The sequence below is a fragment of the Podarcis cretensis genome, assembly GCF_951804945.1.
Source record: "Podarcis cretensis genome assembly, chromosome: 2".
Lineage (NCBI taxonomy): Eukaryota > Metazoa > Chordata > Lepidosauria > Squamata > Lacertidae > Podarcis > Podarcis cretensis.
Genome location: NC_137171.1, coordinates 81,304,431 through 81,320,446, shown reverse-complemented (window position 1 = coordinate 81,320,446; position 16,016 = coordinate 81,304,431). Strand labels below are relative to the sequence as shown.

General features: G+C 42.5%; 1 protein-coding gene and 1 long non-coding RNA gene across 5 annotated transcripts in view; one reads left to right on the top strand and one right to left on the bottom strand.

Moving 5' to 3' along the window:
• Positions 1-4,081: 4,081 nt before the first annotated feature.
• LOC307209722 lies at positions 4,082-15,145 on the bottom strand. Of its 4 annotated transcripts, none has more exons than XR_013835718.1 (5): positions 15,047-15,145; positions 11,203-11,842; positions 8,088-8,155; positions 7,783-7,828; positions 4,082-5,548 (listed from the first exon to the last, which is right to left on the bottom strand). It is a non-coding gene; the product is annotated as an uncharacterized lncRNA (long non-coding RNA). The 4 variants fall into 4 exon arrangements; XR_013835719.1 differs by having other exon boundaries at positions 11,760-11,842; XR_013835720.1 differs by lacking the exons at positions 4,082-5,548; positions 7,783-7,828 and having other exon boundaries at positions 7,926-8,155.
• PHF2 (PHD finger protein 2) overlaps positions 14,229-16,016 on the top strand; it is a 117,775-nt gene continuing 115,987 nt past the window's right edge. Inside the window, exon 1 of the mRNA XM_079964984.1 lies at positions 14,229-15,179. Within this exon, the coding sequence (XP_079821110.1) occupies positions 15,082-15,179 (98 nt within the window). The 5' untranslated portion in view covers positions 14,229-15,081. The remainder of the gene's footprint in view (positions 15,180-16,016) is intronic.

Here is a 16,016-nt window from a genome sequence, read left to right as displayed (position 1 = left end):
TGAGGAATATTATTAATATTATGCAGATTCCAAGTGTTAATTTCTACCATGTTTGGGGCAGGACACCTGGATCTGATATTTTGCACTGATTTAGGTAGAACGGGTAAAGGTAGAACGGGTAAAGGACCCCTGGATGGTTAAGTCCAGTCAAAGGCGACTATGGGTTTGTGGGACTCATTTCGCTTTCAGGTCAAGGGAGCCGGCATTTGTCCACACACAGCTTTCTGGGTCATGTGGCCAGCATGACTAAACTGCTTATGGCGCAACAGAACACCGTGACAGAAACCAGAGCGCACATAAACGCTGTTTACCTTCCCACCACAGTGGTACCTATTTATCTGCTTGCACTGATGTGCTTTCAAACTGCTAGGTTGGCAGGAGTTGGGACCGAGCAACGGGAGCTCACCCCGTCGTGGGGATTCGAACCGCCAACCTTCTGATTGGCAAGTCAGTGGTTTAGACCACAGCGCCACCTGTGTCCCTATATAATCCCAATATAAGTGGTATGAAAATGACAGAAAGGACATAGTTAGATAATTACTCTTTGAAGCTTAATATATGCCCCTAGTGACCTGCTTGGTTCTTCTCCAGAAGACTTTTATCTGCTGACATTAGGGAAAATTCTCTGAAGGTTTCAAAGAATTCTGGGTTTCAACCCCAGTCCAACTAGCTCATATTGTAAGATCTGGTTCCCCCTTTCGCTGGCAGGGTTGTAAGGTACAGCCTGGAAAATGGAAAAGGAAGTGTTGTTATCCTTTTCCCCACCTAAAACCTACTTGTTGAGACAGAAAATGTTAAACCTCATAAGATACTAAGGTGTTAGCTGTTCAAACAATTCTCTTTTGATCCCACTCCCCTGTCCCCCCCCCCCACAGTCCATGACATTCCACAGGTCTCAGAAGCTCACAGGTCAGGTCATTTGGGACATTTAAAAATATTTTTCTTTTTAATTTAAAAACTAATATACTTCTGCATACCAGGGGAATTCTCCTGAGTATGAAGAAACCACTATCTTATTTTCTGTTTCATTTTCAAACTATTAGGTACTGGGCCACCCAGGTTTGACATCACAGGAAATTGGATTCTAATAACTATAAAATACTACTGATACATGTCAAGTGGTCACACACATCTTGTACACAATACATCGACCCATTAGATGGTTTGTAACAGAAGCGATTCAGTATATAGAATTCATCAACTGGCCAGAAGCAGAGGTTTTCCTGAGGAATAGGTAAATATGGTGTGAAACATGGAATGAGAGTTTGTCACTAAATGACACCTCTTTGTTCCAGACCCTTTCCTAGCTGGAATTTGTTTTTTTATTGTTTAGCCATTACAAAAACCTTAGAAAAACATTTATTAAAATAATATCAAGCAATGAACTACATTAAGAGAAAATGCTTCTGTAAAAAATGCTGCATATATTTGCATAAAGTTAGAAGGAAAGCCGCATCGTACCATCCAGCCGGGGCGGGAGGGATCCTTTCCGGATCCGCTCTCCCAAGTTTGCCCTTCCATCACTGGGGCAGCAGCAGGGTGTTTTGCCTTGGGTGCTGAAACGCCTTGAGTCGCCCCTGTCTGTTAACTTCTGTGAGTCTGCCAGCACTGGATACAACCCAAAGAAACCTGTGGCCCTGCAGAGGTTGTTGGAGTCCAGCATGGACAATGGTCAGTGAAATATACTCAGAGTCGAGTGTGGATTTCATGCTCTTTATTCAGCTCATAGTAGTGAGGAATGGAAGTTCCCCCGAAATGTCTGCTTTATATACATTATTTACACAATGGGCCCCACGTAACTGGCTAAATCTGGGATTCTCCTGTAGGCCAATCAGGTTGTGGATTCACTTCCACCTCGAGTTGGATTGGGTGGCTCCTGCAGACCAATCAAACTGCTGCATTCTGGATCCTATTGTTCTAGGACCAATCAGACTGCTGCAATTTGGATACTATTCAACTCAGTACATAACAGTCAGGGAAGAAAGAAGTTGTAGTCTAGTAACATCTGGAGGACCACAGGTGGTGGTTGTTGTTGTTGTTGTTGTTAATTGAATTTATATACCACCCAGGGGTCTCAGGGTGGTTCACAGAATAAAATCAAGATATAAAACCACAAAATACCTAATAAAAATAAAAACAGCAACCTAATACCCCCACCCCCCCCAAAAACACATTTTAAAAGTGCATAGGATGTAAATCAGATCAACCAAAGGCCTGGTTAAAAAGGAATGTTTTTGTCCGGCACCTAAAAGTGTATAATGAAGGCACCAGGCGAACTTCCCTGGGGAGAGCATTCCACAGATGGGGAGCCACTGCAGAGAAGGCCTGTTCTCATGTTGCCACCCTCCGGACCTCACGTGGAGGAGGCACACGAAGGAGGGCCTCAGAAGGTGATCTCATGGGTGGGTTCATATGGAAAGAGGTGGTCCTTGAGGTATTGCGGTCCTGAGCCAGGAAGTAACAGGAAGTAAAGGAAGTAACTCACTAAATACCAGCATTTCTGGATCTGAAGGTGGCTTGCAGAAAGGCACTCCTGCTCACACAAGGCAACCTTCTTGAATTCTAGCAATCCCTTCTCCTGCTGCAGCCGATGCTTTGGACTAAAGATGTTTTAGTGCCCTCCAGATGTTTTGAACTACAGGGCTGGTGGCGGCTGCTCTCTACGGCTTGGTAGCGTTGAGCAGCTCTGTTCAGCACCTGCTCAAAACTCCAGTGATGTCGATTCCCTATCTATTTCTACCATTTGCCTCTAGCCTTCCTCCCTAGAGCTTCAGGATCACTTTGATGCTCTCAGCTTCTGGACATTTGCCAGCCTAGTTTACAACGTAGGTATGCATGGTATTGAGATTGCATTTGTTGCTTTTATCAATTATCTTCCCGCAGAAATTGATGGAGGCAACTGTACCTTATTGATCCTGTTCCATCTTCCAGCAGCATTTGTTGTCATTGATCAGGAGTTGTTGATGACATGAGACATAGTTCATATTTATGGGATCACTCTGAAGTGGTTCTACCTGTTTCATGCTTGAAGATTTTAAAAGGTTATGATAGGTATTTCCTTATTGGTGTCTCTGGGTTTTCCTTATGGTAGCTGCAGCATTTTATCTACCCAATATTATTTGAATACAATACAATATTTTAGCATTATATTATATTATATTATATTATATTATACTATACTATACTATACTATACTATACTATACTATACTATACTATACTATACAGTGGTACCTCAGGTTAAGTACTGAATTCGTTGCGGAGGTCTGTACTTAACCTGAAACTGTTCTTAACCTGAAGCACCACTTTAGCCAATGGGGCCTTCCGCTGCCGCTGCTGCACCACCAGAGCACGATTTCTGTTCTCATACTGAAGCAACGTTCTTAATCTGAGGTACTATTTCTGGGTTAGCAGAGTCAGTAACCTGAAGCGTATGTAACTTCAAGCGTATGTAACCCGAGGTACCACTGTATTATATTTATTATATTATATTTTAGCATTTTATCTACTCAATATTATATGAATGAGTGGAATACTAGAATTCTGATTTAAATAGAGGGCAAATCCAATTTCCTAGAAATACATAGACTAGGTACTTATGACATCACCTGGATTATACTAAAAAGGAGATGTAAAACATCATCTAGAAAGACCTAAATAGTAGGTACTTTGGGGAGCTACTGTACTATTAAGACTGTGATATACGAACTGGTTTAAATCTTGCCCTAACCCTGCTAATTAAGTAGCTGTTGTCTCTCAGGCCTTTTCACCCAGAGATGGTAATACTGAAGTACACAAAGCCATAAAGGTTATTGAGATAATGAATGTGAATCTGGTCTGGAAGGCTAGTGCAAACCACGGTTTCCCAGTTTGGGCGGAATGGCAAATTATGGTTTGCCACAAACCATGAAATAACCCATTAAAGATGCAAGTCTATGCTCACTTACTCGAAGAAATTCCCAGTGAACAAAATAGGACTTCATCCAAATTAAAGATGTAAAAGATCAGGATATAAGCAGAATGCACAATGGAAGGTGGAGCAAGCAGAGAAGAACAGAACACCAGGCACTAAAATATGGTGTATTCGTGCCATTTATTAAATTTATGTGACCACCTTTAAAAAAAATAGTCTCTGGATGGCTTACAAACAAGACAATATTAATCAATGAAAGACAGAAAACAACTTTCCCTTATAACAGAGACGGTATAACCAGTTTAAAACGCATATTAAAAGCACACTAAGCCACAGGCTTTTCATGCACCCCTTAACCTAGCCTACTGCACTCAGGTGCACATGGGGACATTATCCTGTTGCCTGAATTGAAGTAAGATTCAACTGCTAGTCCAGTCTCTACATGGAAGGTGAGGTGGTGCTGGGATCTTGTCCTTTGCCTCAGGCGGCAAAACGTCTTGGGCAATTTTGAGCTGTGATAAGTCAGTATTGATTGAATGACTAACATCAACAAGTGAATCACCAAATGCGGTCGTCATGGGGAGCCAGCACCACAAATGAAAAAAGCGGGGCTGAGACATGAGGAACCGAAGAGCGATTAGGTGGCACTGTCTCTCAAGCCATTCATTCGCTAACCATTCAGCAGCATTTGACTGCAGGAGGACAACAGTTGAGGCTGCTGACATTGTGACTATCGTTTTCAAAATTAGTTAAACACTTGTTCAGCAGGCTGCATCCTCTTGTCACTGATTGAGATTTTTCCTGCTGTCATTCATGCTCTGATAACATCTCATGTAGATTACTTGCAATAGCAACAAAGAGTTTTGTGTCACCTTAAAGACTATCAATTTTTGTTATGCTATAAGGTTTCACAGACTACATTCCACTTTAGTTGGCCGAACCACAGTTGATTCGTCTTTTCATGCCTGGATGCAGTGATTTTTTTTTCCACAATAAATGACCTCTCCTTTTATTTTTCTGAGCTTCTACAAAAAGATGGGCAGTGTTAAAAAAATCTTGCCTCTTGACTCTAAAGATTTACCAGACATATGATGGGAGGCTCTTGCCAAAGCTACTGCAGCTATTAGTGGAAGTTATGCTTACATTGTTGAAGCCCTGGGTTGTATTTACTGTGATGAAACTAAAAAAGGTGATAATAGACAACAGGCTAAAATTTCCTTTAGAAAATGGAAGAATTTGAATTCATTTTCATGCTTCATCTTTGGACACATTTGCTAGAACAATTTCATCAAGTTAGCAAGACACTCCAAACTTCACAAATTTCATTTGAGCACATGTGCAAATATTTACAGTTCACTGTTACAGTTTGTATCAAACACTTGGGCTAATTTTGATGAAATTTAACAGCAAGCGAAATTTACTCTACCAGATGTCAGGTATAAAACTGTCAAAAGAATACAAAGAATAAAAAAATAAAAAATGATGGGACAGCACCCAAAACCTTGGACGAACTTTCTGCAAGAGACAAGTTTAGGGAAAATTCTTTATCCCTGTCATGGATGCTCTTGAAGCCAACCTAGACAGAGGAGCAACAGTGTACAGGAGTATAGCTGGCAATTTTTCACTTTTGGTGAACCTGCAAGCAACCAGAGAAGAGATTTACAATGATGTTGAGATGTTAATGTATCCATAGGATGTTGACCTTAGTCTAGTTGATGAATTCTTGCACTTCCACCTGTACATCAAACAAGCTCACCCTGAAAAAACAAATTTCAGCCATGTATCAAATATTATTTCCAGAGAAAATTTGGACAGCTGTTCCAAATGTGGAAACAATTATCATATTGCTCCTGTGTTTAATGCTTACAAACTGTCATGGCAAAATATATTTTTATAGACGAAAAAGGATAAAGAATGTTTTACGGTCAACAATGTGCTAGGATTGGTCGTGTGATCTAAGCATTTCACGCATAGAAAATGATAAAACTGTGACTTACTGATTTTAATGATACAATTGATAAGTTTGCATCCAAAAGAGGTCAAAAGAAATTGCTCTGATTTTCTATATAGTGTAATGTTATAACATAGCTATGATTCCCCTATGAATGTTCTGTGTGGATATCTTCATTAATTCCATACTTTTGTAACCTTATTTAAGCTTATAAATTTATAAACAATCTTTTTATCAATGCTAAAATTTCTGCAATGCTCTACTTTGATTGAGTAGACAAAGAAGAGAACGAGGTTCCATTTCTCATGATCATATGCTATTAAGTTTAGGCCTCCCAGGGTCTCCTAGCCCAGGGCTTCCAATTGCTTTAAACCAGGCCTGGTTGGGAGCTCTAGGTAGCAAAACGTAGTCTTCTGTTACTTTCTTTTCTGGATCTCCTGGGTATCAGTGAGTAGAACTAAGGTTGGCATATTTCAAACAGTGAAAAACTGGACAGAAAAGTTGTTGAACTTTTTTTAGTTTTGCTCAAAGTTGTTGAGGGGTTTTGTTTTTTTTTGGCAAAATCACAAAAAAAAGCCATTTCTGAGCTATTTTTAATGGAAATTTGGCAAAAATGGCACTGCCAACATGGGCTGCCATACGTCTGGACATCTGTTGCTGACTGCACTATTCTAGATTTGTCCGGGAAATTCCAGATGTATGGCAACCCTAATAGAGCACCTTTTTACTAGCTATGGCTGGTGCAACAGCTGCAGCCATTCCTGGACAGAGGTAGCTGAGCCAAAATGGTTCAGGCATTGGTAACACTCAATCACATTATCACAAAGCAATCTGCGTAGGGCTACCCTGAAAGCTGATCTGGAAGCTGCAGCTGGTGCAAAAGGCAGCAGCCCAGCTATTTACCAAAGCTGGTTACTGATAGCATGGTGGCATCATTGCTGAAAAACCAGCACACACTTAATACGTTAGTGTTAGTTTATACATTCCTAAGCAAGTTGGGACCAGCCTACCCAAAGGGCCTCCTTTCTCCATATATTTCAGCCCATTACTTGAGATCTGCTGGAGAAGGATTGCTGACTTTCCTTTAGTGGTTCTCAACCTGTGGGTCCCCAGATGTTGTTGGACTACAACTCCCATCATCCCTGAGCTCTGGCCTTGCTAGCTAGGGGTGATGGGAGTTGTAGTCCCAAAACATCTGGGGACCCACAGGTTGAGAAAGGCTGCAGGAGTTTAGAACATCTGTCTGGTGGCCACAGAGAACAGGGCACTCAGCGCAATAACACCTATATTGTGGAATCCGTTGCCCTTGTATACCGGGCAGGCATCCTTTGCGTCTAGTTTTAGAAACCAGCTTAAAGCATGTTTTTTTCTATCATCCCCATCAATTTACTATGGTCAACAGACCAGAAATAAGACCAAAAATAAAACCATACAATGCAACATAATTTTAAGTACAGGGCAAAATACAAAATGAGGTATAATACAAATGCCATCAGCTCAGATATATGTATAAACAAGATGACCAATGAACTAAGGAGCACTCCAAAAGATTTAATGTGTTTGCCTTCTCGATTGCTTTTGGGGCAGATATGGTGGGGTTTGTCCTCATAATGACATGCTCTTTTATTTTATAATTTTTACACTGGAGCGTGTCAGAAAATGATACCCCTTTACCAGCCAAACTACCAGGAAGGTTAGCTCAATGTTACAATAAAATACTTGCTGGGAGATAAAATCCCATTGGTAGTGGCCACATTTTTTATCAGTGGCTTTGAGAACAAGGAGGTAATCAACCATCAGAAGGCAAACACATTAAATCTGTCCAGAGTAAAAGCCCTTTGATATTTAACTACCTACAATATAACTCAAATTATTCCTAAAACAAGCAGCTAGCTGAAAAGTATCATCATAAGAAATACCTGAGGAACAAGATGAGCAGATTGCATATATGCAAGTCAAAAGGTCCTGAAAATAAACAGACCATACATGGTTTTTGCTTCACCAAAGCTAATGCAGAGGCAAATCCCAAGTGGATAAGGAATGAGGGTTAGAGTCCAATGCAACAAATAACACTTTTTTATTTACACATGCATTTATTTATGTATTTATGTATTAACTTATTTATTTACAAGCCACAGGGCAAATAGATTTTAAAAATACTTAATACATAAAATAATACAATTGTTAAAGTACACAACAAATCGCTTTAAAAAAACCTACTAACAGAAGCATCAGCAGTCAGGGCTTTCCTTCTTCAGGCAGGTCTCTCTTCATCTCCTTCTGTTTCATCACCTGATGAAAAAGATTTTTGTTAACTAGCCAGTTAATACAATAAAGAAATGGAACTCAGTTATACAGAATACAGTAAGTTAAAAATTGTAATTGCTAACTGTACTATACCCTTTTTTCTTTATCTTTTCTCCACTGTTTTAAATACCTCCCCCCCCCCACTATTTATGGGTTGTATTTAAATTTAACAAATAAATAAATAAGAAACGGGAGGCAGCTCTATGTACAAGGACTCCCCCCCCCACACACACACATGAAAAGGCCCTTTCCTTGGTCCCCACACTTTGTGCCATATACATTTATTGCAACCACTGCAACAGCTATCATTAGTTAGGCACCAAAACAATCCTACAACTTTTTTTTATTTACACAAGCTTACCTTGTGACCCAGTTTTATTTTTTTATATTTTAACTTTTGATTTTATATTGACTTTATGTATACCACACTGATTTGGGGTTGCTGCTTTCTTAGTGGTACTGAAATGTAGGAATAAATAAGTAAATAAAGCCAACCTTCAGGTTGTAATGCTCTTGAAATGCTATGAAAACTATAATTCTGTTCTAGCTGCAATATAGGCAACTAAATATGTTTCTTACACTTTCAGTTGTAAATACGTTTTCAGGTATTTCTATAGATGTATTATGCAATCACTACATGTGCATAGGTATATGTTTGCATCTATCATTGCATGTATATGTATGCAAAGTCACCCATCCTTACACTTATGTAATTGCTTGTCCTTATAACTATAGTTGTGTTTACATCCAGATGAAAATTCTCATATTACACTGAATAGGAATGCCTTAACAACTCTTTGTATCATGATTTGATTGCCTAACATTGGGCAGAAACATGTTAATTGGTATAGACAAAAATAGTTACTAGATCCGTGGTTCTCAAACCATTCCCCCCCATGGACCACTTGAAAATTGCTTAGGGTCTTGGTGGACCATTCAATTTTTTTCTGCCTGTTGTGGCAATTGTAATGTAATGAGCTAGATAGTATTATTTTATTGTATTTTTATTGCTTCTTTAGGGCTACCATATTTCAAACAGTGAAAATCCAGACAGAAAAGTTGAGCTTTGCCTCCGACTACAGAATGACATATGGCAACCCTAGCTTGACTTCTTTTGTATTTTATTGTAGTACAATTTGAATTCCGTAGAATACTACAGAATTCAAATTGTAAGTGTTCTTCACAAACATGCAATGGTTTGTAGACCACTGGTGCTCCACAGGCCATAGTATGAGAACCCCTGTACTAGGGTTGCCATATTCCCAAAAGTTAAAATTCGGTTTTCCCGGACATTCCACCGATTCAGCAAAAATCCACCCAGATGCCATTTTTCTGAGCGATTCCCGGATGTGTCCAGGAAAACCCAGATGTATGGCAGCCCTACCCTGCACCAGATCACAATTTAAATTTGAAATAGGGTACATCTATTACATTCCATAATAATTAAGTTCAGTTCAATTTATTGTGTCTAGTGAATAGCCATTGCACACATGAAAATAATAATAAGAATATAGCTACGAATAGTAGTTGACATTTGTATTCCCTGACCTTTACAGGATAAATATTTTCCCATTCCCTCTTTAAGTTGTATTACACAAATTTGTAAAGCCTTTGCAATAAATTTGAATGTTCAATAGGATATATACCTTTCTACATCAGACAGCAACAAACAGGTCTTTGCAAGAGACGCTCTTCCCTTCTGCGATCTTAACAATGGATGGATGTAATTGTTTCTAAGATCATTATAAAAAGGGCATTGGAGGAGTACATGAGTTATGTCTTCTATAGACAGAGAGTTGCACGCACAAACTCTATCCTTCTTAGGAACTCCTTTATGTTGGCCTGTCCAATCTGCTAACACAAGGGCATTTAGTCTTGCCTGAGTAAAGGCTACTACTCTCATTTTAACATTTGGCAAATCTACCAGATATCTTGGCAGGGATGGATACAATGGAATAAAAAAAGCATACAATTTGTTTGATTGGAAGATCTTGATCTCAGCAGTTTGTGATTGCATCTCAGTGTCTTTAAGCCTTTGGAGTATTAATTCTTTAGCTCTCTCAAAACTCTGCATCACAAGAAAGGAGGCAGAAAGTCCCAACCTCATGGCAGCAGATTGCATTTCATGTTTCCGTGAGTTTGGGGTCATGTCTTCCAAAAATCTCATGAGGGATTCTGATACATGCTTAAAAATAGTTTTTAACCAAAAAAGCGGAGCTAGACCTTGGCTTTAATGGGCATCACACCCAGTTACACATGGAGCTGTGCTATTTTTGTAGAGGTAGGGACTGGCAGTCTGCTCAAAAAAATATTGCGCTCTCTCCAGTGAGTATAAATTGGTCATGGCCCACAGTGGTGTTCCATATAACAACTTGGGCAACACCCTGGTCTTATAAAGTTCTAAAGAGAGCCAGTGTGGTGTAGTGGTTAAGAGCGGTAGTCTCGTAATCTGGGGAACTGGGTTCGCGTCTCCGCTCCTCCACATGCAGCTGCTGGGTGACCTTGGGCCAGTCACACTTCTTTGAAGTCTCTCAGCCCCACTCACCTCACAGAGTGTTTGTTGTAGGGGAGGAAAGGAAAGGAGAATGTTAGCCGCTTTGAGATCAAATCCAGACTCTTCTTCTTCTAAAGTGGGCTGCACCAAGTTGCCTCCTTTTGTAAGGTGGAATCGTGGTAGTCCATTTAAAGCTCTACCAGCTAATAGGGTGCTTGATTGAACCTGTGCAGACCATTTTCCTATCCACTGAAAGACCACACAGAGATACTTCAATGAGAATACTTGCTCCGGTGTATTTCTATTGAGTGACCAATTGTAAGTTTTCTTAAATTTGCCAAATATCATAACTTTTGTTTTTTGGTAATTTATAGTCAGATGCTCATTCTTGCAGTACAAGCTGAAAAATTAATAATAATAACAATGTTCTGCAATCAGTGACAACTATCATTAAAAATAAGCCTTCCACATTCAGATGAAGTATAGCTTTATTACATTTATCTCCTGCTTTTTCTCCAGGAAGCTCAAGGCTATGTACCTGGTGTCATGCCCCAATCCAGTTTATCTTCACAGCAATCTTGTGAGGTAGGTCAGGCTAAGAGTCACTCAGGGAACTTCAAGCAGAATGGAAATCAGGACCAGGGTCTTCCAAGTCTTAGCGCTCATTCACACAGGAGTTTAATGTGGACTTGAGATGGCTTGTGTCTCTTTTTCATTTATTCCTTTAGTTAGCGGTTTCCACAATGACATCATGTTCCAAAATGTCACCCAAGTAGCAGCCTGAACTCCCCCCCACTAAATTCAGGTTTTCCTAATCGATGGATAACCCAATAAGGGGAAATATACCTATATATAACATCACATGTCACTCAACTGTGGACATACTGAAGCACATTGAGAGGATGAGTATTTTTACATGTATGGTGACATTTTGCTGGGTGCCATCTATTGCTGCACCCCAACCTGTCTTTTTCTACCGGTGGTTGCTGATTACATGTTCTTGGTAGTTTTGTTTTCAATAACAGCTATTTTGCACAGAACAGCTCTTACACAAATCAGCTGCATTAATAAACAAAAAACAAACAAAAAACTTACCCTATCAGGTACAGGAGATAGGAAAGCAAAAAGGAAGGGAAAGAAATGGCAGTCTGTCATGTGAGTGACTCCAAATCTTAGGCCTGGAGGACACACAATTTATTTATTAATTCATTTAACTGTGCAAATCTGGAATATTGGAAACCTTGTGTTTTTTTTAAAAAAATGTTTATATTTGCAGGCACCCACCAACACCTCAGGTTTCCTGATTTGAAGCAACACATACATTATTTTAGCTACACTTTTGTGCAAAATTTTTATACTGGAAACTTTATACAGTATTTCAATTTTTTTAAAAAAGAAAAAAGATGCTGTCCACAATTTTTGTGCAGCTCCACAACTAGACCTCAGGTTTCCCAAACCTGTGGTGGGCAGGGAAGCACTAAGCGAAGGAAGGTGACAACTGCACACAGTTCAAATCCATCCCATCAACTATGGCTCACTAGTGTGGCTGGGAAACACTGAGACAGAAATCACCTTCCTTCACTTAGCACTTCCCTGCCCACCGCAGGTTTGGGAAACCTGAGGTCTAGTTGTGGGCATGCACACAAATTGTGGACAGCATCTTTTGTTTTATTTTTAAAAGGCACACAAATGCACGCATGGAAAGAGCAACCAACTCATGCCTTAATTATACAGTGGTACCTCGGGTTACATACACTTCAGGTTACATACGTTTCAGGTTACAGACTCCGCTAACCCAGAATTAGTACCTCGGGTTAAGAACTTTGCTTCAGGATGAGAACAGAAATTGTGCTCTGGTAGTGCAGCAGCAGCAGGAGGTCCCATTAGCTAAAGTGGTGCTTCAGGTTAAGAACAGTTTCAGGTTAAGTACGGACCTCTGGAATGAATTAAGTATTTAACCCGAGGTACCATTATATTCCTGGATATTGTGCAGGATTTGATATGTTGCCTAGCATGTATTGCTTGCATTAACTACCGTTATCTGTTACTATGTATTGCTTACGATTTGAACTTTAGCGATATAAAGGTAATGGTACCCCTGACTGTTAGGTCCAGTCATGGCCGACTCTGGGGTCGCGGCGCTCATCTCGCTTTATTGGCCAAGGGAGCCGGCGTACAGCTTCCGGGTCATGTGACCAGCATGACTTAGCCACTTCTGGCGAACCAGAGCAGCGCACGGAAATGCCATTTACCTTCCCACTGGAGCGGTACCTATTTATCTACTTGCACTTTGACGTGCTTTTGAACTGCTAGGTGGGCAGGAGCAGGGACCGAGCAATGGGAGCTCACCCCGATATAACTGCTCTTAATTTTTCGTACTGTCTGGATATTGCACTGTCTATTTACATTATATTGTTTATTATGTTCTGTGTTGTAAACAGCTGTGCGGTCTTTTGACGAAGGTGGTATGCAATTTTTTCATAGTAATAATATTCTGAACTTGGCACTCCAAACCTTCCCCATGGCTGGCATGAGATAGCAGTAGGAGAATGCTCATTATGCCTTGATGGTGAGTTTCCCAAGGGCATGTAGATGTCCGCTCTTGGAAGTCCACAGTGATGAGCTACATCCACCTGGAAGGATCAGGATTGTGCCCAATCTTGGAATTAAGGGAGGGGGGCTTAGGACTCCCCCCTCCCATCCTTCCCTGCTGCAGAAAAATACCATAACTGTAATATAATCAAACATGTGGCTACAACAGCGAAGTGAATTAAAGCTGAAGTGCAAAATGACACGTGATTTTTTATTTTTTAAAAAAACTTTTGATCCGGAAACTTGGGACTGAATCGAAGGGGGCCTCCTGAAGAACAGAGCTGTTTACAATAGTTACAACAGATTCTTTCTGAAATTTACCGCACGGGGAAAGTTCTTCACATTTTTCAGCGCAAAAGCGAAGTCGTGGAGCGCCATACACCGGAAAGACAAGAACCGGAACCGCCACTTCCTCTGTTCGACTCTCCAGTTTTATTAACTTTTTTTTTATTTCTAAAACCAGGCTCGCACTTTCGGTTGTAAATGTACGTAGCCTTAGAAGAAGGCTGGGTCTGTTTCCCCGCCCGAGTTTATTCCTCCCAGCTCCCCCCACCCCATTTAATACCTTCCTCTGTTGCAGAATCACTTGAAAAAACAGGGCTGGGGTTAGGAGCTTTCTAGTTTGAACTCGGACCCCCAAGTTCCTTCCAGCCTTGGGCAGCCACGGGAAGCTAAATACATTTTTTTTTTTGGGGGGGGGGGAGACCTACTGATTCCCTCACCTCACATTAGCTGTAGATGCTGCTGTCCCCTTTCCAACCCAAAAATTCTGGGAGAAGGGTTGACGAGAGCCTCCTAATGTGCCGATAGTATTTTTTAAAGTTTCTGTATTTTTTTTTATTTTTGTAAAGAACCTTTCGCTCTTACTCCTCCCCTTTCCGCGAGTTTTCTTTCACCGCCCCCCTTCCAAATATCCCTCACTGAATCGTTTGTAATTTTTTAAAATCTCCCTCCTTCAATCGTCTCCGCTTTGCACGCCTCCCTGTTTATTTTCCAGCTCTGAGACTGGCTCTCTTCCTCTCCCCCTACCCGCTCTTTTTTTTTTTTTCTTTTTTCTTCCCTTCAAAAAATAAAAAAAACAACAATTTTGCACGGTGCCAAGCTTGGGAGTTTTCACATATTCGCCTCCCCTTTTCTGCAGCCTCCCTCCCCAGCCCCATCAGAGGAAATATTACAATGTTGCAAGCTGACGTAAGGACATTACAAGGAAAGGGCTACATTTCGGAGTGTTTATGAAAAGCCTCGGTACTGTACTGTCACCAGGGGGCATGCAATAGAATGCGTTTCGTCCAACATTTGGAATAATGATCATTTAGCAACCACAACTACCACCACCAACACCACCAAAAAAAAAAAAAAAAATCGAGAGAGGGGGGGAAAAAGAGGGAGAGAGAGAGAGAGCTTCCAGTGCGCTTTGGAGTCCGCGCCAGACAGAGGAGCCATGCAGCCAAACTTTCGGGAACCCTTGGTTATTTTTCCTGACATTGCAAGCTCGCCCTTGAGGATCGCTTCTTGAAATCTCCGGGTTTTGTTTTGGCTTTTCTCTCGCCCCGATCCTCGGCGACCTCTCCCGCCGTCTCTAGGCCTGGCGGATCGGCTTCCCTTCGGCAGCGGAGGAGAAGATCAGGAGAGGATCTACCTTAGCGGCGAGGGAGCTGCAGCGAGACGCCCTGCCTGCCTGCCTGTCTGCCTGCCCGCCCGCCTGCTCTGCCTGGGCTCTGCCTGGGCTCTGCCTGCCTCTCTCTCTCTCCCTCCTCTCTCTCGCATACGCGCACGCAGAGCTCGCTTGCCTTGGGAGTCCAGTGTTGTTTTGAAGGGAGCTAACATGGCGACGGTGCCCGTCTATTGCATCTGTAGGCTGCCCTACGACGTAACCCGCTTCATGATCGAGTGCGACGCCTGCAAGGACTGGTTTCACGGCAGGTAACACAAAGCGATCGGGCCTCCCCCCCCCCCTGCTCTGGGGCACACACATCCCCCTCCTCTCGCTCGGGGGCCTTTCGCCTCTTCGGCTCGCTAGGGCACGAGAGAGCGAGAGCGAGCGAGAGATGGTGGCGGGGCTCGCAGGAGCTGCTGCTGCTGCTGCTGCTGCTCCTCCGTGCAGTTTTCCAACAGGCCTTTTTGGAGAAGAGGAGGAGGAGCCACTCTCCCCATTTCCCTCTCTTGTATTTTTTGTGTGTATGTGTGTGCGTTGTTTTGTTTTGTAAATTGTCGAGCCCGGGCGCACACAATGGGCTCCCCCCCTCCCCACATCGGGGCTCTAGTGTCAAGGGGCTGCGGGTGGCGGCGGCGGCACTAGCGGGGCGGGGGGGGGGGAGAGCTATTGTCCTTTCCTCGGGGAGGGGAGGGCTTGGCTGGCTGCTAGCTAGCTGAGGAAGGGGTTTTTATTATTGAGGTTATTTTGTTCCTCGCTCGCCGCCAGCCCTGTGGGGGTCTTCATGGGCGGGTGGCCGAGGCGAAGATTTAAAGCTCGGTGCCCGCTCTCACTTTCTCCAGAGAAGGCATGGAGAGCGCGCGAGAGGGATATGAGGGCGGCGGGGAGGGGGTGGGGCGGCGGACGGTGAAAGCGCCTCCACACGACGTCTGGCCAAGGAGGAAGGGTCCCTACGGGGCGGGAGCTCCTAGGTCTATGAACCGGGCGGGGGTGTGTGTGTGTTGGCGAGCCCGCTCTCCCGCGCTGTCGGCGGCCCCGTCGCCTCGCGTCTTCCTGAGGGAAGGAGGGGCGGCCGGGGCTGGGGGTGTTCCCTCACACGCGGGCGA